Here is a 24,635-nt window from a genome sequence, read left to right on the forward strand (position 1 = left end):
GAAACGCGTGTCCCGGGCTTGGAAGATATTAATTAGCTTTCAGAGTTAATCGCGTTCTCCATGATGCTTGGCCGCGGTGGAATCTATGCGTTTTCACACGCGTCCGTGTAATATCTCTGGCAGCTCGATCGATGGGGTAGGTCGATAACCCCGGCCTCGGGTTAAATCATCGAGAGTTACCCTCGATAATCTCTCGCGATTCCGCGTGGAAGGCGAAGGCGAGGGAATGAAATCTTGAGTTTGGACGGAACCGATGGGATCGGTCGATATCGATGATCGACGCCCGAGAGAAATTGGAAAGTACTTTCGGTAATTATTATTGCGCGAGGCACTCGAACGCCGCGATCTCGAAAGCGGGCGGAGAATCGTTTCGATACGTCGAATCATTCTCGACTCTCCTCTCGTTCAACAGTTTGAAGCTACCAACTTCTCTCCGAGCTCGAGAGTTTGAAATAAGTGATTTTGCCATCGCCTCGTACAAACGGCCGCTGATTTGTACGAATCATCCTTTGAATCAAGCTCGTTACGTTGCCCGCTTTGACGTGTGTATCGCGTGTCCCTCTATGAAATCGATATACGAAACCCGCCGCTCGTTCGAATAACAGAAGAGCGTGAGAGCACGCGTGTCATCATCCGCCTACACGTACGCATCGAATTTAATTGTTCGTTAATTTGGCAACGGAGCAAATATTGAAAATTTCGGAGCGCGCCGGGGGTATAATTTTCGGGATATAATTTCAATTTTTCTACTACAATCCATCCTACAACCCATCGTGCAACGATAATTATTATTCATATTCCATTGTCGTTTCGCACCGTCGATTAATTGTGCCTTTCAAACGTTCACATTCGATCGTCTATTTTTAACAATGCTCCCATTAAACTTTATTCAAACCCCCGTTTCGGATAACAATTTTTACCGAAAATAATTTGCAATTAAATTCCGATCGATCCTCCTCTCCGTTTCATCCTCGATTCTTTTCCTCGAAAATATTTTTTTCTTTCTTTTTTATTTTGTTTATCGCGGAAGTGTTGTAAACGAAAATTAGAAACGATTTTCTCCGCGAATATATTGTACCGCATATATTTTTCTCACCCCTGTTTCCGTTCCTCCACAGGATTTTCTGCCACGGATTTGCCCGTCATTCCCGCGCCATCTCCGCGGAACCGCAATTAATCCATAAAATAGGTATGCGAGGCGTGGAAATGGTATGTTGAACGGCAATTTCGTCGTCCAGCCTCTTCTTCGTTTGCGCCGAAACGGGAGGAAACGTGTGACGCGTACATTTGTTCAAAACACCGCGACACATTTCGTTTTCGCGTCGCGAAAATGCGATTCGCTCCTAAATCTTTATCCCGTTGTGTCCGGCCAAGATTTACGCAATGTTAACCGCAATGACTCGTTTCGAATGACGGTGTGAATAATAGAGGAGGGAAAAATGGGGCAAGGCTTCATTGAAGATTTAATCTCATAAATTAGACGAGAGAGCGGAATTATTTTTCTTTTTTCTCTCTCTCTCTCTCTCTCTCTCTCCTTGAGATAAAGTGTGGCGAAAAAATTAACAAAGTTTGTGCTTCGTTCGTTCATTTTATTTGTTATTCTTTTTTTTTCTTCTTCTTCTTTTTCCTCGTTTCCTTTCATATTTAACAATACAATACTTGCGAGAACAATTGTCAACGCGAGAAATAAATTTATTTCTCACGTTGAAAATTGGTAAATACAAGTAACGAAAATTGGTTATAAATCACATGGATCTTGGTTAATACCTTGTTAATTATAAATGGTTCTATAATATACAATATATATAATAATTTGCTAAATTTGTACCATCGATTGGTGGACGTCTGATAGACGAAAAACACATGTATAAAATATTTCGTGAAATGCGCGAACAAGTGATCTCGCGCGTGGATATTAAATCTAAGACTTTTATTCTCTATGCCGCCTACGAAACATAATTGAACTTTGGTTTTTGGTGAGTTTCTAGCTAAGTATATTTATCGAAATTCGATTAAATTATAAGAAATAACCTATGATCTCGTTAACGAATCGGAATTATTTTGTTTTAATTAGTCGTTTGATTAATCGGTAATTACGCTACGTGTAAATAATTCGTCTATAATGTTGAATATATTCAAAATTATTGTGCGCGGTGTGTTAGTCGAATGAACCTCTCTCTCTCTCGTTTCATCTTTTGTTCTCATTCGATGTAACCATACGAAAATTGTTCCAAAGGATGTAGCACATAATTTCTAGAGTATCGTTTTCATATAAAATACCGTGATAAATATGTACAATTATCAAATTTAATTAACAAAGAGAAAAAAATAACGATGATCAACGAGTTCGTAAGATAATAGATCGTTCTTGCTACGCTATGCGTATCAACGTATCTTATCAATTAAATTTAAATATTTTCGTAGATATGGTGGTGTATATCGTTTTTTTTCACGAGAGCATATATCATTTATAGAGAAAGGATCATTGTATCGTACGCGATTAATTCGTTCCTTTTTAATTAGTTTTAAACAAGACACAGCTTCAATCCATATCGAATTAATCAAACACGCCTGCTTCTTCGAATTTCACTAATCTCTCGGCCATCACCTTCCGATACATCGGATTCTTGGTCCCGGGATAATCGAACGTGTCCTTTCTCTTGATCAGCTCGTCGAGACTCACCACCTGGGACTTATCCATCAGGGTGAATGGTAATACGGTAGCCGCGGCCAACATCCCCCATGCTATCCTTTCCCTCATATATTTTTTTATATCCTTTATCGTGGGTGGTGTCGTTTTGCAACCTAGCCTCTTCATGGTGCTGGTCAACGTATTTACGTATTCCTCGAGCAGACTCTCGGTATTCACTTCGTTTTGGACGGTCGCGTTCAAAAAGTAGAGCAGGTCGATCGCCGGTGAAGTGTAGATAGACATTTGGTAATCCACCTGGAAGGTCGATGCAAAACTGGAGCGATCGGGAAAAGAAAGAATAGAGAGCGCGAAATCATCGAAGATTCGTCCCTCGGCTCAAACATCGATCGAGTCGGATTTCATTGCATCGTTCAAGATGCGTTGTTTGAATGTTTCAAGGACACGTGAGTTAAGGATACTTTGATTCACGAGTTGGACGCGAAATATCGTGCGAACAATACTTACAAACACGTGCTGGACAGGCTTTGAATTCTCATCGTATCGATACATCATATTGTTCGTCCAGGAATCACCATGATTAATAACGTTGAACTCGTCGTCGTTTCGTCGCAATGCCGCCAAACCACGGTCGTAAACAACTTCGGCGAATTTCTTAACTTTATTCTGATACCTGTGGTGTATGGAGATCGCGTGAAATTGGAAAAAAAAAAAAAAGAAAAAAGAAGAAGAAAAAGAGATCAAACGTGGAAGAGATCCTAGTTTCGGTTATTCGCGTTCGTAATTATTATATCGATTCGATATGCTTCACCTTTTCACGTCTTGCGGCCAATTTGCCAAATCATCTCCAAGAGCTTTAATTGCGGAGACGAAGAAGAATCTGAATTCGGTCGGCATTCCTTCGTACAGTATCCCTTTTTGGTATAGAGTCTTTAGCTTGGGTTCCTACAAAAAAAGGGGGAAAAAACAAGAATGGAATTACGTGGAAATATTTGTCGCGTAACGCATAACGAAGAAAAAATTACCTTCTCGCACAGTGCGACCGACGCTGCGTGAAATTTGCCTAAGCTTTGAAGAGTTAGCTTGGAATGATCGAAATCTAAACCACTGAAACGATCGGCCATACGAAATCCTAGACGAGCAAGGTCTTCTAACATCAAACAAATCGGCCGTTCCATTCTAAAGTAAAGTACATTTGCTCCCAGCCGACTGCCCAACATTTGTTGCATCTTTCGTAGCGAATTCGACATCATGAAGATTTCGTTCTCGAAGATACCCATTGACATGATCTTACAAAACGTTCAGAAATATCTGCCGTAAGATATATAAGTTCGACAGTCACGTACCAATTGTTGTGCATATGCGATTGTTTTATATTTGATTATTTTTTTTTTCAAGATGTCTACAAGAGTTCGATTAATTAGAAAGCCTCGACTCCACTCGGCGATAAGTAAATCGTTTTCGAAATTCCCCCGTAAAAATATTTACCGCTTCCTTTCGAGCGTCCTCCTCCAACGGCTCGAACTTGCACACAATCGACGTCTCCTTATTGACCCTGGTCTTGCCCTCCTTCTGCGTGTATTTCACGGTCACCCTATACATGTCGCTGGCATAATTGTCACCTTTGCTGGTCGCCGGTTTCACGGATATATTCGTTACATTGATGCTGGTGTCGTACTCGTTGTACTGGAGGACCCTTTGCACGAATTCGTTATTTAACCATTCCAATTTATCCACCATTTTTCCCTGAAAAATTGGAGAATCCAAATTTCCAACAATTTCCACGATAAATCGTCGCGTCTTCGTCAAGTACGCCACGCCAGGGAACCGATTCTTTATAGCAAAGTTATTGTTCGCGGTCACATTTATCACCCTCTCCTTTTCCCTCCCTTTCTCTTTCCTTCATTTCCTTTCGACGTTTCTACCTCTCTCTCTTTTCTCTCTCTCGATTACGCATACACACACACACACACACACAGGTTATCTTCACAGATTCGTATTCCTTCCTCCTGATTCTTTGATTATATTCACGGGAATCGTTTCTCGCGTTTTCGAGAAACTCTGTTTCAATTAGAAACGTAATGGAACGAGGCGTCTTTCTTTTCGTTCCGTTTTCTCATTTTCTTTTTTCGGCGCCACGTTTCATCGCTCGAGATTCGAGATTCGAGATTCGAGATTCGAAACGCGGTATTTTAAAGAAATTTACGACTCGTATCTCCTCTGGGAACGGGAACGCGTCTTTCTTCTCTTTCCGTCTCGCACACTTATTTCGAACACGGACGATCGTCGAAGAAGAGAAATTTTCGTGGGAAGCAAGAACGCGGCGGAAAGATTTGAATCGAAAGTGCGAGGGAATTCTTTTTTTTCTTTCTTTCTTTCTTTTTTCCTTTTTAGTGGCGAGAGGATTTTGTAAACGGTGTTTAAAGTTGAGTTTTAGCGAATCGGTTGGAACGATTGATAGGATGGGAGGAAGTTGGAAGAGAGAACAAGGAATGTTCGGACATGTTTGGAAAAATACAGGATTTCTTTCGAATCGATAAGTCGCGAAAGATTGAACCGTAAACGTGTCCATTATCGAGGTTATCGAACGCATTTTAGATCACGGGAGGGCACTTACAATTAGAATGAATCGCACTGTTGATTATTCTCATGGAGAGGAGCGAAGAAATCGAGGGCAAGTGATTGTGATTGTGTTCCTCTTTTAAAAATCCGGTTCTTGCTTGTTATCTACTGTTGCATTACTTATATTTCTCTTGTCAAACGTTTTTTTCTTCAACCGTTATTCGGTTCGAACGGTTGTCTAGGTTGCTCACAAAAAACTAACCAGAGCCTTGGAACGAAGCGTTGAAGCAATAAAAAAGGTTAGTTGAAACGATCAAACGTTCGACTGCTTTGTGATAGTTGTATATATATATATATGTATATATATATATATATTTGTAATAATTGCGACGAACAAATAATTCAAAGCGAGTTATGTATTAAATATTCGCGTGCCAGTAGAGTTAAGAGAGATTAACGATCCTCGTTTATTAATCTCGTTTCAATTAGATTCCCGATGGACCGTGACGCGTGATCATTTTACGCCATTTCAATCATTTTACTTGAAATTAGAATACAAATTGATACAACGCTAAAACGCGTATGATGTAAATTAACGACGAATTACGCTCGATGAACGGAATCTAATTGTTTTTTATTGAGTAACTAAAGGTAGAGCTACCTTTCGCCTCGATTCCAATTTCCAATCTTCCGGAATAATTTCGGAATAAATAAATCCTCTTTGATGGAGACCACTAAATTATACAATCACTAAAATTACGTAAATGATTAGCCATTGCGAGACCGGTTTTACTCGAGGGCGACACAACGAGGCGCGGCGGATTAACAATACGTTTTTCCGCGTTAATTTTCTTCGACACTAATGAATCGTTGACAATGAATTTATCCGGGCACGCGGATAATGTACGCGGAAATGGAGCGAGAAAATGTTGTTTCATCGTCACTAACCTGCGAGAGATTACAGAGGGACTTGTACACAAAAGAAAGAATAATTTCAACTTCACACTGCCACCGCGGACGTCTGATACGGAATGAGCCACACGGAATCGACGTGTCACGTTTTATGCAGACGTCCACACATTATTTATACTCCGATTAGAGTACTCCCCCTCCTCCTCCGCACCGCGGATGTATTCGTTAAAATGTTGTTCGATAGAAATCACCGAGGATACGCGAAATTATATTTTTCCATAAAAAAAAAAGCGTCTTCTCCAATATACCTGTATGGCAGTTTATATTATTTGATGCAGTTATATTATTTACTCGAGCTTCTCGAGCGTGTTACGCGCTAGTACAATCAATGTTTGCGATTGTTCGGCAATCGGAACATCGAATTTTACCAACTATGATTATCTGTCGCGTCTGTTAACTTGGCAATGGCAAATAAGGTGCATATCGCTGACGAATTATTGGAACAAAGAATAAATATTTGGATATGCAAGAGGATTACGACGAGATCTTTTGAAAATGTCAAATCGAAACACTATTCGCCATTATCTACCGAATGATAACAAATCGGTGTTTGATTTATCATTAGTGAACAAATATTTTTCCATATCTTTCATAATTTATATCGGAATTATTACGAGTTACATCAGCGTTTTCATCGTGGCTCGGTTATGATTTGCATTCCGATCGTTGTAAAGCAAGTTTTGAAACGACGACACTGAGCTTCAGTACACGGAATTTCAATGCATTGGTTGTGATAACCGTGCGTCATTTTTTATGCAAGAATCGTCCGCTTTTACCGCGACATTGTCTCCGTTTCCTCGATTCGTAATAAAAAGTTATCGATTAAAGATAAAAGATAAAATTAACTTAGCTTCGCTATCTTGAAATAAATCCATTAATTTCATAATAGATGAAAAGAACGTGAAAAAGAAGAAGAAGAAGAAGAAGAAGAGAAGGACTTAAGAGATTTCTTTAATGTTAGCGACATCGTTATTATTTAGACAATATCGGTGTTCGAGCATCAACTCGAAGCGTTTACATAATCCGGCAGCAAATACTTTGATCGCGTTTGGGTCGAAAAAAAGTCAAGTCTCGGATAATAATACTTCTTCCAATGACAGTGCAATACCTCCATTATCATTGTCATGAAAAACGGTTACGTAATAAAAGAAATGAACATATTCAGACGTACAATTAATACAATTAATGGGCGATTTTTTTCCTCTCGAGAATTTTGCACAATCATCGATTAATTCCTCTTTCTTATTTCCGTATTGTAGTATTTGTGTGTTTGCAATCAATCATCTTCGACGAAGCGTACATCTTGACAGAGCAAACACTCTCGCATTGATAAAACAATATTGTAATATCGCGTTAAAAATTCGAAATAATTTAAAATATTATCATTGCAACGATTGCGGTATAGTTGAATCGAGAGATGGTTAATTCGGAGGAAAAGTTTAATTATATTCGATAGGTTTCGATATTATTACTCGAACGTCGAGTGATTGTTTTCTTCGATTCTTTGTTAAATAATAGAAAACGCGTCAAAAAAGAAATTGTGTTATTAGCGTTTGTACGCTAATAATTATTAGCAGCGATAAAAAGGCAATAATTTTAAGCAAAGACTTTAAGTCTTTTGATAATGTTGATCCATCTAGTAGGAAGTAGATGGTGTATCATATATTTTATATATATATATATATATATATATATACACACATGGTGTGATAGATGTTTGAACATGTTAAATATGGGCAAGGTGTTATATTTGTCCCGACTAGTTTTATTCGTTTCTAAAGAGAAAGAAACGAGTCGATAAGGCCAATACCAAATGTGCATTCGATTGGCCTAAATCGCGAACACACATGACTAAAATTATACAACCGGTCGGTATCAATCGCGCTCTAACCGATTTATTTACATTAGCCGATTAAATAGAGCCCGTCCACTTTTCGATTTACATTATTCAACGATCACTTGCCGCGAATCGTGTTCATCCGCTGCGATTGTCGAAAATTCCAATTCCGTAAAGCGAACCGTAACGTTTCGAAAAATTATCGTCAATTTTTCTTCAATCCATCGGTTCTAATTAATTCGCATAGCAACAGTTATTAAAATATCCGAAGGAAGGATGAGTCGATTTATCCGAGAATTCGTTCGGCAAATTTGAACAAAATTCACGCAGATTTAATACCTGTACGTCTCGCGAAATATTTTTCCACGCCAAAATGAAAACACACATGACGTATCCATGATCTTGAATCCATACCGTGCTAGTATGAATATCAGACATCATATATATCGTTATATAATACACTATAAATGCCCAGTGCCACGCATTATTTAACTCGCGATAGCCTTGCATTTGTTACAGCGTTTATACGCATACACGGATCTAGACATTTTTCTCTCGCTCTCTCACTTTTTCCTTCTTTCTCATCGTACGATGTTGATGAGACGTTAAAAATATAAATTGTACGTGATGTTGATCAATTAACACGCCAATTTAATTTAACAGTATTATTTATTATGTAATGCACATATATAAGCAATTTTGATATTCAGAGATTGATCGATTATCCTTGAAAATCCTCCGAATTTTCGTTGAACGAAGGAAATTCTTGGTTATTCCAACGTTGCTTAAAGTGGTATTAATCGAGGCAAGAAAAGAAATATCACAGTTTTTATCGGTCATGTTTTTATATCTGTTGTTGCGGTATATTACCGACACTGCACAATGAAAAATTATATTGCCGCGCATGTAGGAAATTTACAATCCTTTCGATTTATTGACATTGCAACATGGTCTTTCGAATATACGCTTTGGACCGACTGAATATACGACGCAATTTCTAAAACGCGATAACAAAGAGGAATTTCCGTTTGAAAATAACAGATTTTCATAGATATCGAGAAATTGAAAGATACAAGGAAGAAAAGAAAAATAATATAAATATTATTATCGGAACGTCGCGATATACGCGTAATCGAATCATCGATCGAGGATAAAATAAGAAAAGGAAAAGAGGGAAGAGAAGGAGGAGGAGGGAGAGGAGGGAAAAATCGAGATACGAATCTTTTCTTTCGAGATTATTATTGTTCGAATTATTATTTAAAAAAAAAAAACTCGAAGAGAGAAGTGATTTAATTGTTACAGCACTGCAAATAAATCTCATATATTTAGCGAATTATCCACTTATTACCAAGGACGTCTATTGAATATCACGGACGATGGGGATATTCATTGAGAGCGGAATTGGCCAGACCAATTCTTTCTAATATTTCATTTCTTTAATTGTGTTTTTCGTTTTCGATTCGCCTATAATCATTCACCTTGAACACTAATCCGTTGAGAATAAAAAATCACTTGAATCGTTATCTGATTCACAGATTTTTTTTATACGAATAATAGTATTCTTATAATTTTATCGCAAAATCGTATAATTGCGGTAGATAGATAAAAAATTGTATAATTTTATAATTTTTATCACAGAGCGATGGCGTTGTGATAACTTTCAATTCAAAGACCGAGATCGACACATGCCAATCTCTCTCCGTTACAACGAGGCAATCGAGATCGCAAAACGATAGATTCGTATCGCGAGTTCGACTATTATTTCTCGAATTACGTAAATCGATGTAATCGAGAAAAAGTTTTAGATCCGGACGATAAAAACAAATGATGGTTCGTCGTTTTCTCGAACCGAGAACCAAAGAGGAATAATTCGTCATCAAGGAACGGAAAGAATATCGAGCTGTTAAGCATCGTCTGGGAACGGATAAAAGCAACGTTATTTCATGTTGTATCGGGCGTAATGCCGCATACACGTGCACCAACTATTTTGTAACTGTTTGCCCCTGTTTGTCTCTGTTTGCCTCTATCAAGCGGAGATAACTGTATACGAATAAACCTTTATTGTTATCGCGATCATCGAACGCGATCCCGTGTAGATAGGTGGATGATGATGATGGTCCGCCTTGTGTGTTCCAATATCGGCGTTCAAATATCAATAAAAACTGGATCCAAAGTCGTCGCTGGCCGTCGCGCGATCGCGTGCACTTGGGTCGAATACGGTCGTTACGTTCTCCTCGCGTCGCCCTCTCATCTTCATCCCCTTTCGCGGAGACGAGGTCCTTTTCGAGTTCGTGCCTCTCTACGCCTTCCATTCTTGCTCCGTTTGCTCCTCGTACGAGATGATTGTACGACGACGAAAAACGCTCGTTCCTCGACATTCTCCTCGAATTTTGTGAAGAGAGAATGCTCTCGTTCTAGTCATGTATTAGAGAGATAGATGCGGAGAGCGAAGGATTTCCTCGAACGGAAGATAATGGATAATCGAAGATATTCGCTGCGTGATGATGATTCTTTATCGCGAATCTTTATCGCGATAACGGATTAATTTATCAAACCTTATCGAGAATTATTTTGTAAGATTTTAATCAAAGTCGAAGGATCCTAAATTAATAACACGAGTGAAGAGGAAGAAGAAGGAGAAGTGTAGTGAAGAGAATCGGCCTTAGTTGGCTTAGAAAAGTGGGAATTATTCACATTTCGTTTATATGTACACACGGAGGTATATGCGTTGAAAATTTTCTAAGCGATCGTTCGCTACGATCTTTTGCTGCCCGCCGAGAAGCAACTTTATTCGAGGAATCCGCCTTCTTCGTCGTTATCGTTGCTTCGCCCTTCTTCGAGAAGTTAATCCAATCACCACCCCTGCCGGTTCTGCAAAATTTCCAGTCGATGTCGATGGGTAAAAGAAACAGAAGCCTCGACGGAGGGGGCTGCTCGTTTTTCGGAACCACTCAATTTCACGTTTCGTCTCGCGAAAATTTTCTTGCATCTTCCTTACAGGGAACGAACGCGGTAACGTATAAAAATATTGCAATAATATTGCGATATTTTTTGCAACCGGCATTTATTAAAAATCACTTACAATTAATTTTTCGATTAGATAACGCAACTCGATGATGTACATACAGAAAATAAAAGAAGAAAAATACTTGTTCTCATATCTCTTATTACGTATGTTGATTATCTACAATTCTGATAAAAATGATTTGTATGCCATGTATTCTGGGAAAATTATTTTTATTGCACCATTTTACATAATTATGCTATAACATGGTAACAATTTTAAATTATCCATACAAATATATAATTATAATTTAAATAATAATTGCAAGGTTAGACGAGAGTAGATATGTATGATTAATTAAAAATAATAGTTGTTTTTCTTTTTTTATAAAATTTTTTAAGATTAATATATGCGTGATCATTTGTATGATTAGACATTGTTCGATGCCGGGAATGTTCCGACTCCGTTAAGAAGTTTGTTTGCAACTTGGCTTCTAAACGAGCAGCTTTTGCCGCTGCTACTCGTTATTCTTCTTTGGTTATTGAATGATACTCGAATCACTATCAATGAATATTGACCATAAAAAGCATGGAGATATTTCGGTATCTTGTAAAAAACAAATAATCAACTCGAGATTCAGCTTATATTTTATTTTAAGCAACTAAAAAAAACTCCAAAGTGCAAGGTTTCCTAAAATATTAATGATACAATTAAATAGATAGCGATAACGTATCGTAACGTATCGCAGTTCAAATTTATACTCGAACATGTAGAAAAAATTCCTTGCTTCGTTTCTGATCCGGTAAATTTATTTCTAGATTACGAAGGCGAAGAAAATTGTTGGTTATCGGTGGAAAAATCAGAATATCGGACTCTTCGCGTTCCTTCGTGACAATTAATTTCCCGTGGAGAAATTGGAGAAAATGAGAGAAAGAGAGAGAGAGAAAAAAGAATAATCCATCGCGGAGTTCAATCAGGAATCAGTCGGTCGTCCACATGACTCTTGCCCTATTATTTCTACTTGTAGCATTTTGCCATCGCATGTTTCTTCGTTTCGCAAATTTTCGCGTCAAAATTTGATGAGACAATTGCGGGAAAATACCATTTAATCGTGTAATTGTATCCGAATCGCGCATTAATTATTCTTCGTTCCTTATATAACGATAACTTGTATGCCAGTAACTCATATTGTAAACAAGTTACATAAAATCAATGAAATCGTCATTATTATCGTATGTAATCTTCATATCATTATCGGATAATTATCATATCCCGTAATCGTCTCGAATCCCATTTGGGAAAATTCAATCCGATATCCATCCCTCCACCTTGGATAGAAAACGGATCTCTGTAGGACAGGCGACGACCGAGGAGGGTGTGAGATATCCGCGGATCATTTTGTACACGATGAAATTTATTAGGGGAAACCTAAATAAACGAGCGATCGCTATCGAGTTTAGAAGTCGAATCACGCTTCGAACCATCCCGGCCACGAAATCTCAATTCGAGATCCCGGAAATGGTGATGTATCTGAATAGGGTTCTCGAATCAGGGAGGACCTTTCTGCTTTGTGTATCGATAACTGTCTCTTGCAACACGAGCGGAAGATAATGCCGTCCGAAGGTAGCCTCGAGTGCCGGAGCGAGATATTGATTTAATTCAAGAATCAATTATCGAAACGTGGGAAGACGAGTATCGACGAATATTATTCGACCACGAAATATCGGCAGAATTCGAGATTGATTCGTGGTTCAAGGAACTTTAGAAGGAGCGCGTTATCGTTTAATTTCGGTAATTTCTTTTCTTTTTCTTTTTTTTTTTTTTTAATCTTTCTTTTCGATAAAAATCGCATTGATTTTATTTAATTAACGAGATATTCGAACTCAAAATTTCTTCAGAATGTAAATATAAATGTAAATGAACGATTAAATCTCGAGGTTTTATTCATATACGTTTCTCTCGGTTAAAACGATCTCGTCGAAATTTGTGATACAACAGAGAGTCGGTGTAACTCGATATATTCCACGGTACGATAGATATCGATTGTGATAGACAATGAAATTAATGACGGACCTAATAATCTCTTGGCGAATGTTCGATGCGATCCACATCTGGCAATAATGTTTAACCATAACGGTCATAACTAAAACGTGATGACATCGAAGCTCAATAATGTTTGAACGAAACACGATTGTCGTGTAATTTCTACATTTTCGATTCGAACATTATCGTCATGAAAATAACGTTGATGTATTTAAAAAAAAATATTGTATCGTTGTCGATTTAATATGCGTTTTTTTTTTATCATTCGAGATCGAGATATGAAAATGATCGAGAATTGAGACGTTGGGAGACAAGATCATTATAAACGTGAGTTTATACTTTTGAGTAATCGAAGAAGATTTATAATTCGGGATTATTAAAATTTTATTGGTAGCCTAGAATTAATTGGATTTTTGCAAGATCATCACTGTCATGCATAATAATTTTAGCGTTATGTAATAATTGTACGTTAATATTTTTATTTCACTAATATTACACATTATAATAGATCGCATCATAAGTTTCTTCTTTGGTCATGAATTTTCTTCGAATGTTGCCTTTAGATCTTCATCTAGCATCTCGAAGAATTCGAAACGAAAAACTACGCGACCGGATTAGGTTTTGCCATTCCTCCACGATTATTACGGTTTACAGTTAACGGAGAATATCATAAATCTTGCAACCGGGTACCGTTGCATGTTAGTTCACCAATCGAGATGGGATATAATTCAGGCCAAGTCGAGTCGAAGACATGGACAGAGTCGTGGCGCGTTCCCGAAATTCGCGAGATTATCCACGATATCCACGATTAATATCTCTGGACCGAAACTGCGGTTCCGACCGATTTCGTTCATTCGCCTCGATTATTATATTTGCAACAACTTGCAAACTTGCGCGCCACGTCTTTGCACAACGTGATCGTGGACATTAATGTACGTATCTCCGTCCTTCACCACGAATATATAATTAATCCTACCATGATATGCAACAATGTGCCAATGTAATTGAATTTAACTCTCGCGGCAAATAGTAAAGTTCAATGCTATCAACTTGCTTTGAATAAATTAAATTTTTGAATGAGAAAAGGAAGAAGCGATATTTTCAACATTTTTTCACGTTGCATAAATTTATCAGGAATAAAGTTTCTTTTTGTTTTTCACGCGTTTGACACGCGTTCTAAATTCCTGAAGAGCCAAACCTATCGATCAACGTTGTATGATACTCAGATTCTCTTCTTCTAAACCTTCTCTCTCTCTTTCTCTCTCTCTCGCTTTCTCTCTCAAAATTTCGTCATCCTCTCGCCTCTCGCTTATAAAGACCCTGTTAACGGGGTACGAATAAGACGTAATTCATCTTCGCCATCATCTCGACACGAGATACGATATGAAACAGCCAGTTGATCCTTGACGTCATTTCGTAATTGGAAAACTAGTACATTCGAAATGGTTGACCTCGGCTAGAAACACGACACGTGTCTACAAACAGTCGTACCTATTATCTCTGTGCGTATAAGAAAACTCCTTCACGAGCGGATATTTAACGACGGAAATTGCTCGACTATTGGTCATCCTCTTCCTCGAACAGAATTGCGGAATACGCGTCCGAGGTTCTGCAATTTGCATACTTTGCCGCGCCGACTATAGGCGGGGTTGATCGCACGTTAAACCGGGCAAAGGAGTAAACCGGCGTTGGCCGGCGTTGCCGAGAGAACCCGGTCGGCTCTGTGTGGTGGTTGTTGTTGTTAAAGCGGGCAGGTTGTTCGTTAAAATCGGGCTACTCGTCGAGCGTCATTGCACGATCGAAGGTTTATCGGAGTCTGCGGCAAAGGCTTTAATAATCATCGCGTTATTCCGCCAAAGTTTCGGTCGTCGTTCCACGCTCTGCTGAAATTTTGTCACGTAATTAAGGCGCAGTTTGACGCATGACGATGGGATTAAACTTTTCTCTCTCTCTCGCACGATCTCCTCATTTCCATCCCTTCCCTCCTCTTTCCTTTCGCTCCGCTCCTTGTTATTTCGTCGTGCGCGCCGATCTTCCGATATCCCCAGCAAGCTTAACCGACTGTAATCTGTTCGACGCCTCGCAACTTGCCGGATGCTGGATTTTCGCGACTCGGAACGATTACGGAAGGGCGGACGCGTGTTTAGAATATTAATTGGCCCCGAGTTTAGAGAAATCGGGGGTACGTGACGTGCTAGGCACGAGGCTGGCTGGAACCCCTTCGTAATAACCGAAGGGAGAAGCGTGCGCGAGCGGCAATTTAATCATGCCGCTTTGTTTTTTTTTCTTTTCGTATTCGAATTCTTCTCCCAGCTGTTATTCAACGACGCTCGTCGGATCGCGGAACGAGCGATACTCTCGCAAACTGTTGGACGCGCCAATCGAGATTCACATTTCTAACGATGTTACGCAAGCGATTTATTTTATTAGAAACGTGAGATGGAGCGTAAACGAGGTCTCTGTGTGGTGACATCATCATCGATTTCGAAGAAAACCAAGTGTTTTATTTAGCTGTTTTATCATCGGTAAGGATGAAGTAATTATATAATAATTATGGATGGGCAACATGAAGTGAGGAATTTTTTTTCCGTTTCGAATTTCATTACTGCTTTTTCCCCCCATTTCTGTTAAAAATAATCGTGTCTTTGAACTATGACTCGGAAAATCGAAGTCGCTGTTGCTACGTGAAATCTCTCGTGCAAGTTGTGTCTTCTCCGCGCGGATTACTTGTATCGTAGAAAATGCAGATGTCGAAGATGTTCATCATCGGATTCGTGTTGTGAAAAATGAGCGTGGAGAGAAATCGTTTGCAATTCAAACGTCCAATTGTTAATTTTTACTAGTATCAGAAGATCCGAAGAGCGTTCGTTATGCGATCGATTACGCAAGAAATAAGTCGAGAGAATAACAACAACGTATTCCTACGAAATTGAAACCACACTTTCCGAAGATGGAAACCTTCTATCTGGTTTAATCTGTCACGGGCCAACGTCTGTTAGTCGTTGAAACGAAGCGAAAACTTTGGTAACGCGAGTGAACTTTAAATATCTAGTTGTGTACCTCTAGTTGCTTGTGTATGTATATATATATATATATATAGCCAACAGATACGCATCGAATCGTCCGTTTAAAAAACCAGTCCTCGTTTTAACTCGGTTATTGCAACATGTTTCTCGATGAAGGCACGTTTCGACCCACGCGAGCACGAATATCGTGACAATAATTTTTATGCTTTGCTTCTAAACGGTATCGTAATTGTCGCGTGTGATTGTCGTGTCGTAAATTGCTTTTATTTTTTAGTTGATTGTATTTTAGAGATGATTTACGAAGTAAATATTTTTTTTTTTTCTTATTATAAATAAATTTTCTTTATCTTCGTTACGTTCGTTTCGTTATCTTGATTTATATTCTTCTTCATATCGGACAATGTGATTTAGAAGATAGAGAACGGAATGATGAACGGCGTATACGAGTTCAACGATCTGTTCTTTCAATCTCAAAGGGGGGGCTTGTTACGTATTCAGGCGTTAATCGAGGCTGGCATAATTAACTCGAGTAATTCGAATCCAAGAGAGGAGGAGGTAAAGAGACGTGAAAATCCTTTCAGTCGGATCGTCTCGATCCTCGTAGGCTGAGGTTTTATGTAAATAGATGTGTGTCAAGAATAATGGCTTTTCCATTGTACTCTCCCGCCTGAATAAATTTAATTTCTAAACAATTTAATATTCATGAGGAATTATGCGCGTCGTATTGTTTGCACGTTCCCAGACAATATTCTCCGCGGTTCTAACAATTTTTCGCTAAGAATTTTTTATCGTTTAAACTCGAAATGTACGATAATTTCTTAATAACGAGCGAGAGAGAGAGAGAGAGACCTCTCCAAACACGAAGAACGCGGAAGAGAAACCTTTGTTCCCGTGAGGAGGCATGCCTTTGGCGAATTTGGAACGAGTGCTCGCGTTAAACGTGCGCTTATACGCGCGATAATCGCAGTCGTAACGAACCAACTCCATCTTGGCAGCATTCCGCAAAAACCAACAATGAACGAAACAACCGAACAACGGAAACAATCTCTTGTTGTAATCTTCATCTTCACGGAACGGAACGGAAGAAAATTGTCGTTGAAAAACATTTTCGAGCACGCAATTACTGTTATACACACACACATCGACGCGTACGAAACACGCACAACGCATACCTAAGACCTGGTAAGAGAAACTGTAACAAAATTGCCAACGTTCAACCCATTTCCTTGATCTAATCAAACTTTTTTTTTTCCTCCCTCCTTTAAAGGTGTCGAAGAAACTCGGTGACGGCCGTGTTATCAGGAAAGGAAGCGGAACACCCTTTTCTTCGCCGCGTCCTCCATCTCTCGCCCTCCTCGTGGAACAAAGAGAGCAAGAGCAAGTGGGGGAGCACAGCGAAAAACCGTGCCACCTTTTCGCAACCCCCTTTCTCCCCCGAATGGAACGGGCAAAAAAACAACCGGGCCAACTACTAGTACGAAGTAGTAGTTCCTTTATCTTCGCCCGTTTCCTTGATCCACCGGCGACGAAAAGCCAACTGATTTATAACGACCCGATTTTCACCCTCCCCCTCCCCCGCCGAAGATTCACCGTTCCCGTTCGTCCGAGTTTATTTATCGATCCGAGGAGAGAAAGAAAAAGGAGGGGGGAAAAAAAGGAAAGCTCCTTCTCCCCGCCTCGGATAATTCGTTATTTATTCCGAACGAAACGGAGCCGTGCCGTCTCGTACCCCGTTCACCCACCCCCCTTTTTTTTTCACCGAGCGACCACGACTCGAGTCCGCGTACACGATCTTCCGGTCTTTAAAACAGCGGCTATTTATCTCGAGGGATCGAATGATAAATGAGGAGGATCGTCGTGGCCGGCCCTCGTGGGCCAACGAGATTTTCCAAGCCGGAAAAGTGAACGAGGTGCACCGCGACGAGGTTCCCTTTTCATCGGGCGGACACCGTGTGGAGAGAGACGCGAAGGAGACGCGAAGGCCCCGTGAAAAGAAGAAGGGCGGTGGGTTCAAACTGGGAGGATCGAGGGAGAGGAATCGTGGTCGCGGTCCAGAAAAAGGGGGTTTTGAAAGAAGGGTGGAAGAAAGAGGGAAGGAGGGCAAGGGTTGTATTTTCTAAAGACGCTTACGCTTCACCCGGCCGCGAAGAACCGCGGCGAGGAAACCAGGCTGCCGCCTATATTTACTCATTTTCTTTTCCCCGTTTCTCAAAGGGGAGCGTCTTCTTCTTCTTCTTCTTCTCGGTCTCGTCGCTCGGCGTAAAAATGCGCGGCCATTCCTAAAGTCTTGCCTAAAGGCTTAACCTCGCGTGCTCGTAATCCACACCTCTGGCTCTGAGCATCTCTCGTTTGAGCAGGTTCCTTCCCTGCTTTCCCCGATCTTACTTCTTTTTTCCCCCCTTCGTTCCCGTCGTATCTTGGAAAGCTCTGCTTTCGAGCTTCGATTCTCGAAGAGAGCGTCGAAAAGAGGTAAATGCACGCACGTATCCGGCTAATAAATTCTAAGCGACTTAGAGATTTGTGATTTTCCTTTTGTTCGAAAGAAAGAATTTTTAAGGAATTTTCGGAGCATTTTTCTAGCTTTTTCCTTCTCTTTTCTTTTCTTTTTTTTTTTTTTACAGAAGACGCCTTCCCTGAAAAGTGTTTTATCCGGAAAAAAGAGAGATGTATTTTTATGTCGCTCAGGGGGTCACTAAAGAAGTTCCCGGAGAGGAAAGTTTTTCTGATAACGATTCGTCTTTGACGACAGGTACCATTCGTCTCTTGGAAAAATAAACGAATAAAGAGATATAATGGAGATTGATTTAATTTTTTTTTTTTTTTGAATTATAGCCCGTTCGAAATATTATCGCAATTTGTTGTCAAGCGATTACGATACGTAGAATAAGTATAACAAGGGCTATCTCTCGGCTGTTTTATAATGACGAAACGGAGACGAAGGAAAGAAAGAATCGATGAGATTGGGAGGCAAACTAGAGATAAACTAGAAAAATAAAAAGAGAAAGGAGGAGAGGAGAAACGATTTTGGACGATACTCGGTAAAAAGATGGCTAAACTTGGGACTTTGTTCGTGGTCTGGTGCCTTCCTTGGCACGCTCGTTCCACGCTTTAACTATCCCACAGTCTTACTCCCGTCCATAAAATTCGTCCCTATTGATTTTCGTACCAACTGATTTAAAATTTGGCACGACTCGGTGGAAACTCTTATCTCCTCCGATAATATTTATTTTTATTTTCCTCCGCGTTCAACGATCCCCACCGTTAACGCGTCCACGAGAGATTGAACGGGCCGAATTCATAAATCGTGGGCCGAATTAAAAGGAATCCTCAGAAATCCTGTATAAATCGTGTTTCTTGCCCGGGGAGGAGGCGGTGGTGGTTTGGAGCCAACTGCGGAAAAAGCGGTGCGAAAAGGGCGAAACTGGGGGAGGTTGGGGACACGCGACGATCCAAGGGAAAAACCACGACGAGCGTTGTTTTCGTCTCGCGAAGAAACGTCTGCTCCCTGCGAATTCCTCCTCCAAGTCGACGCTTCGTTTCGTTTCCCTTGGAAATCCGTCCAGACCAGCGAGTTTATGCCGCTCGTTTATGAGGCGAATCCTCGAAATCGATCCTCGTTTCCACGGCGGGAGGAACAGCCTGAAACTTTGGGTGTCGCTGTAAACGCGACGGATTCGAATCGTATATTTCGAATTGGGTGAATGGGTGGCGCGGTCCGGATATATTTCGATCACGTATCCCTTCCGACCGACTCGGAAGACGCGGTTTATGTGCTCGACCACCGATAAAGAAAATATCCCCTGCTATTTCTTGTAAATATTTTCTCTGGCGATCCGCGAGATTACTCTGGTAAAACGTCGTTCCACGAATCGTATATAGTGCGGAGTGTGTACGGATACGCAAGCTCGATTCCAGCTCGATGGATTTCGTTACTATCGGAGATTACACGAGTGTGTTCTACGTGCCAAAAGTGGTTGTCGGATCGTAAACTTGGTTTGTCGACCGTTGCACGGGGCGTCGTACGTTTCTCGAAAGAAACTTGGAAACTTGACCGTTTTTTTTTTAGAGGGGGAGAAATTGAAATTGATCGCGTCGTTGACAGTTTCATTTACGAATCGAATTATGCCGACACGATCTTTATCGACGCGATAACGATATCCCGAAAATCTGATCTTCACGGACGAGTTAGGATACGAATGGAAGTAGGAAATAGGAGGAGCGGAGAATATCTCATTTTTCATCCATCGGATCAAAGAATCGTTTTCCGTTCTCGAAACGGAGGACGATATCGTAGGAAGAGGAGGAGCCAGGGGGAAAGAAATTATGCGACTAATCAAGAACCGCGAGTGTCGTCCTCCGTCGTTCGATGTATCACCGAAGATCCGCCGCAAGAAATGGGCGGAGTGACTCGAGTGGCCGGGTCAAGGGGTGGTTTTAGAAGGCAAAGGAGGGTAGATGGAACGTGGAGGGAACGGCCCACATCCGACTTTATGAGCCGCCATCACTCATAGAATCTTCGCCGCAATCTTTCGCGAGAATCCCTTAGAGAGGCTTGCACAGGGAGGGGGAGGGGGAGGGAGAAAAATGTCCGAGGGTTTGGAGAATCGATGAGTTTGCATTAAACATCTCTCGACCGGAGCTCTCCCGAGCGGGAGAGAGGGATACTCACGAAAATGGTAACTCTGCTGCCCCGCTTCCTGCTCCTCCTTCGAAGAATCACGAATCCACGCTCGCGCGGATCCCTCGAGATACGAGGTATAAGGTGGAGCGAGCCACTTGGAACGAGCATTTCTGGATCATAGGTAGGCCAGGCACGTGCGATTCGCGTTGTTAGGAAAATGTTTCGCCGTCGGTGAAAGGCTTGAGAGAATGGAAACTCTCGAGTTCGAAGAGGTTCGAATTTATTGCGTAACGTATCGGGGAGAAATTGTGACCGCGACCCGTATGGGACGTTTCATACGAAAGGGGATGTTTAATTGTTGCGATATTAAATTTTACAATTTCGAGCTTCTTCGAACTTTTTTTTCTTTTTTCCTTCATTGCTTTGCAACGTGAAATTTGTTCTTTTCACGTCGCAGTTTCACGATACAGTCGCGTTGTTAAAAAATTTTCGGCCCGCCCGACAAACGCTGGATTATGATGGAATGCACGGTCAAGGCACAGGATGGGCACGGAACCAATCGATTTTCCAGTCGATATATTTTTTATTAAGCTGAGAGAGATGGGAATATTAATGAAAAAATATTCCAACTATGAAAAAATATTAATTGTATCTTGTATCATTTTATATCATAAAGTTGATCGATAATTTTCTTTTATCAATTAACGGGCGGGCCGATGATTTTATGGTCCGATGAACGAAAGAAAAATTGATTAATCGTAGAAAATTGGAAACGATATTCTCTTTTGCATCAACAACACAATCTAATTAATTTCTTTCAATCAATCTTTCTAATCTGTTTCTAATTGAACGACTTAAAAAAATAAAAAGAAAAATTTTTTAAAAATGAAAAAAAATAAAAATATACTTTTCCTCCAGTGTTTTGTAACGAATCGCATGACAGTCGATATCTGTCTACCGGGCTGATCCCACAAATGCCTCTGTTGGCGACATTTTCTATGGGTCGTAGCTCAGTCACGTAGATACGTAATGTGTATCGTTTACGTGCCCCACGGTATTTGTTCTTCCATTTCTCGAATCGCTCGTGCTATGTACCTTTAGGCTATTATCCCGTGGAACCGAATGCAAACCGAATGGGGACCGCGGCATAGTGTACGATGCCCAAGAGAATACGTTCATTTTCATCGAATGCGGTACAGGGTGCACTCCGGATGCGCGCGACGCGAGACAATGCTTTTTAATCGCCTCGCCTCTCTTTTCATATTCAATAATCACAACCAGGGATATTTCTTTTCACGTCGAATTATAACCAGAGCTATTACATATAATGGCCTGCCGATATTTATTACCCGCATACATCTGTAAAAGCTGAAACTCGACCACCTTGCGCGATAATATCCCCTCGTGTCCTCGCATAATGCCCGTTTCCCCGATTATTATCCCCGGATCGAAGCAGTCGAGACAGAGAGAGGGAGGAGGGGTAAAAAATTCTCTATGGGTGATTGCGTAAATCGTTGATTAATTCGGGAGGATCGTCGAGGATCTTATTTTGCGATGGGGCAGAGGGAAAGCACGGAATTTCTTGGAATTTGTGCTCGGGATGTGGCAGCCCGGGGGACAGTACGTGTCCTGCGGGTCGAAAGTAAGTGAAAAGTAAAACGAGAAAGGCGCGGGGGCGGAGAAGAAAAACGAGGACGCCGAAAGTACAAGGCTCGCCCGGGGCAATAATAATATCGGAAAGGTCGAGGCTTATACTGCGGCGAGGTTTTCCCGATAGTTCGAACCTGGCCCGAACTTTCTGCCAAAGTTGCGAAGCTTTAAAGCGAAGGCTTTAACGGAGCTTCGCGCCTCGTGCTCTCCACTCTTTCTCCCTCTTCCCCTCGTTGTGGAACTCGCGTGGCGAAGAGAGAAGAGCGGACGAGAGAAAGAGTGGAAGAACAGGAAGAGAGGAAGGAAGGAAGGGAGAGAGAGAGAGAGAGAGAGAGTTGGAAAAGTAAGGAGAAGAGGGAAAAAATAAAGGAGGAAATAAAGGATAGAGGGATGGGGGAAGAATGGAAGTAAGGTTATACCCGGGATCTTACACCGGGTTCCAAAGTTCATTTTCTCGAGTGTCTACGGTTCCCTTGGAACTTTGATTATCCGTGTACTCGAGTTCTCGATGGTGAGGGGTGGCCGGGCGGAAGAATCGGTTTCGAATCGGCGAATTATGGATGGGCAAGCGAGAAGAGGCATTCCACTGGCCGTTTCAACTCGTTCTCTCTCCACGCTCGTCCCTAAATAGGCTTTGTTTGGCGTGGCCGACTTCTCGAGCGTTACCAGAGGGGGCGGATATTCATGGCCGTTTATTCGTGGCTCCATCCGGTATGGCCGCATTTAATAATTCATTCGGATTAATGCGAATTGCGCTTGAATACGTAAAGATCCCGCCGCGTTCACGGATTCATATTTGATCGTCATTTTAAACGACGGGCTCGTTTTCAGTTGGTTGGAAATAACGAGCTCGAATCGATCGTACACGCTCCTGTTCCACGCGATCGCCGACCGTTGGAAAAATGGATCGCCGCGAAGATTTTCGGTTTTCATCATCGACGAATGACGATACGATCGCCTCGACGGATAGATACGGAAGATACGCAAGTATGGAACGAATGGAGACACCTCGAGCGTGGAAGAAACACCGTGCGGAGATACTTGTCGTCGTCCGTGCAGAGGATATATTTTAACGAGCGATACAATCGACAAGGGGATGGAGAAGTATCCTCGCGATCGATCGATCGGGCCGCGCAATCTCTTCGAAAAAGCAAGCGGAAAGATTTGGATCACGTGGAAGCGTAATGGTCGGTAAATAACAAATGACCCGTGTCTGGCCGGGAGAAGAGCAGTCGTCATCTTTCATCGGAGTGTAATAGTCGGTGGAGAGAAGCGTTGGAAGTTTTGTAAGCGGGCCAACGAAGGTGCACTTTCCTTATTCAACCGGCGCGAAGGGGAAACTTTTCGAACACCGATTCCGGCCAAAGCTTCTTGTTCTAATTTCCACCCATGATAAATTGGTAATAAGTCGGTTCGATGGCTGCAACTTTTCTTGCTTCGCCGATCCGTGGGCGCCCCCCTCCTCCTCCCCGTCACTTACCGTTTCACGGAACAAACATGCCCGTTTTCACGGAGTTTTCTCGCAGTTTGGAAAAGCACGTCCCTGTTTACCGGGCGAAATTCTCGGCCAACGGTAGAATGAAAATTGCGGATGCTTTCGTTGCAAGTTTCATCGATTATTCATTCGGGGATATCCGGTGAAAACCTTGTTTCCCGTAACGCGATTAAATAAACGCTTAATTTGCATGAGACTGGAATGGGAGATCCGTTGGGAGTGGAAACAGAGAAACGACTCGGAAACGCGTACAATCATCTTGCTTGTCCATCGTGTTTCGAACGCTCGTGTCGTGAAAGAACGAAGGGGAGTTTTCGCTGGGTGTTACGAATATAACGAGAACGTGTCGTGTCGTTTCCTCCTCTCTCTCCTCTCCCTCTCTCTCTCTCTCTCTCACTGTACGCGATAAATTGTGTAACCCTGCCGGTGTTATACGCAACTTTGCTGGTTTCAATTTCCTCCAGTCGATTCATGCTCGATTTCGAATCGTGATTCGATTTGCGTTAACCGAACGATACAGATCCATCCTGTTTCGTTCCACCGACGAAAAACAAATATCGGAGATATTTTGTTACCTGCGTACCGATATCACAAAGAATTTGTTACCGGTGTTTTCGAATGGTAGTACGATTTTGATGAACTGTGCAAATTTTACGAGGCAAACGTGATGAATGCGCGGAAAATGCACAATGCAATCGTACTCCCGTTATTTATTCAACGTTATAGAGAGAATACGTGCGCGCAACAAATTTGTATTCACGTATTACAAATTTTG

The 24,635-nt window shown here is 41.2% G+C and overlaps 2 protein-coding genes across 11 annotated transcripts in view; one reads left to right on the plus strand and one right to left on the minus strand.

The window, feature by feature from the left end:
* The window catches only part of LOC108000176 (basement membrane-specific heparan sulfate proteoglycan core protein), a 199,964-nt gene that overhangs the window by 94,026 nt on the left and 81,303 nt on the right, over positions 1 to 24,635 (plus strand). The gene's annotated exons all lie outside the window — the stretch shown is intronic.
* LOC108000173 (uncharacterized) lies at positions 1,569 to 6,689 on the minus strand. Of its 5 annotated transcripts, none has more exons than XM_062083772.1 (7): positions 6,161 to 6,265; positions 5,874 to 5,962; positions 4,139 to 4,396; positions 3,676 to 3,939; positions 3,462 to 3,595; positions 3,158 to 3,323; positions 1,569 to 2,947 (listed from the first exon to the last, which is right to left on the minus strand). In XM_062083772.1, exons 3-7 carry the CDS (start codon positions 4,388 to 4,390, stop codon positions 2,558 to 2,560), a joined length of 1,206 nt encoding a protein of 401 aa, XP_061939756.1. In that variant the 5' UTR covers positions 4,391 to 4,396; positions 5,874 to 5,962; positions 6,161 to 6,265; the 3' UTR covers positions 1,569 to 2,557. The 5 variants fall into 5 exon arrangements, with proteins under 5 accessions (XP_061939756.1, XP_061939759.1, XP_016915870.1 ...); XM_062083775.1 differs by lacking the exon at positions 6,161 to 6,265 and adding an exon at positions 5,268 to 5,480 and having other exon boundaries at positions 5,874 to 5,957; XM_017060381.3 differs by lacking the exon at positions 5,874 to 5,962 and having other exon boundaries at positions 6,161 to 6,689.

Source organism: Apis cerana, linkage group LG13 (genome assembly GCF_029169275.1).
Source record: "Apis cerana isolate GH-2021 linkage group LG13, AcerK_1.0, whole genome shotgun sequence".
Classification (NCBI taxonomy): Eukaryota; Metazoa; Arthropoda; class Insecta; order Hymenoptera; family Apidae; genus Apis; species Apis cerana.

Bases quoted from the DNA above. Each gene is read 5' to 3' on its own strand.
- LOC108000173 (XM_017060381.3), bottom strand. From the start codon at position 4,390: ATGGTGGATAAATTGGAATGGTTAAATAACGAATTCGTGCAAAGGGTC. The intron at 3,940-4,138 runs GTAAATATTTTT...ACGTTTTGTAAG, and splicing joins AGGACGCTCGAAAGGAAGCG to ATCATGTCAATGGGTATCTT. The intron at 3,596-3,675 runs GTAATTTTTTCT...CTTTTTTTGTAG, and splicing joins CGGTCGCACTGTGCGAGAAG to GAACCCAAGCTAAAGACTCT.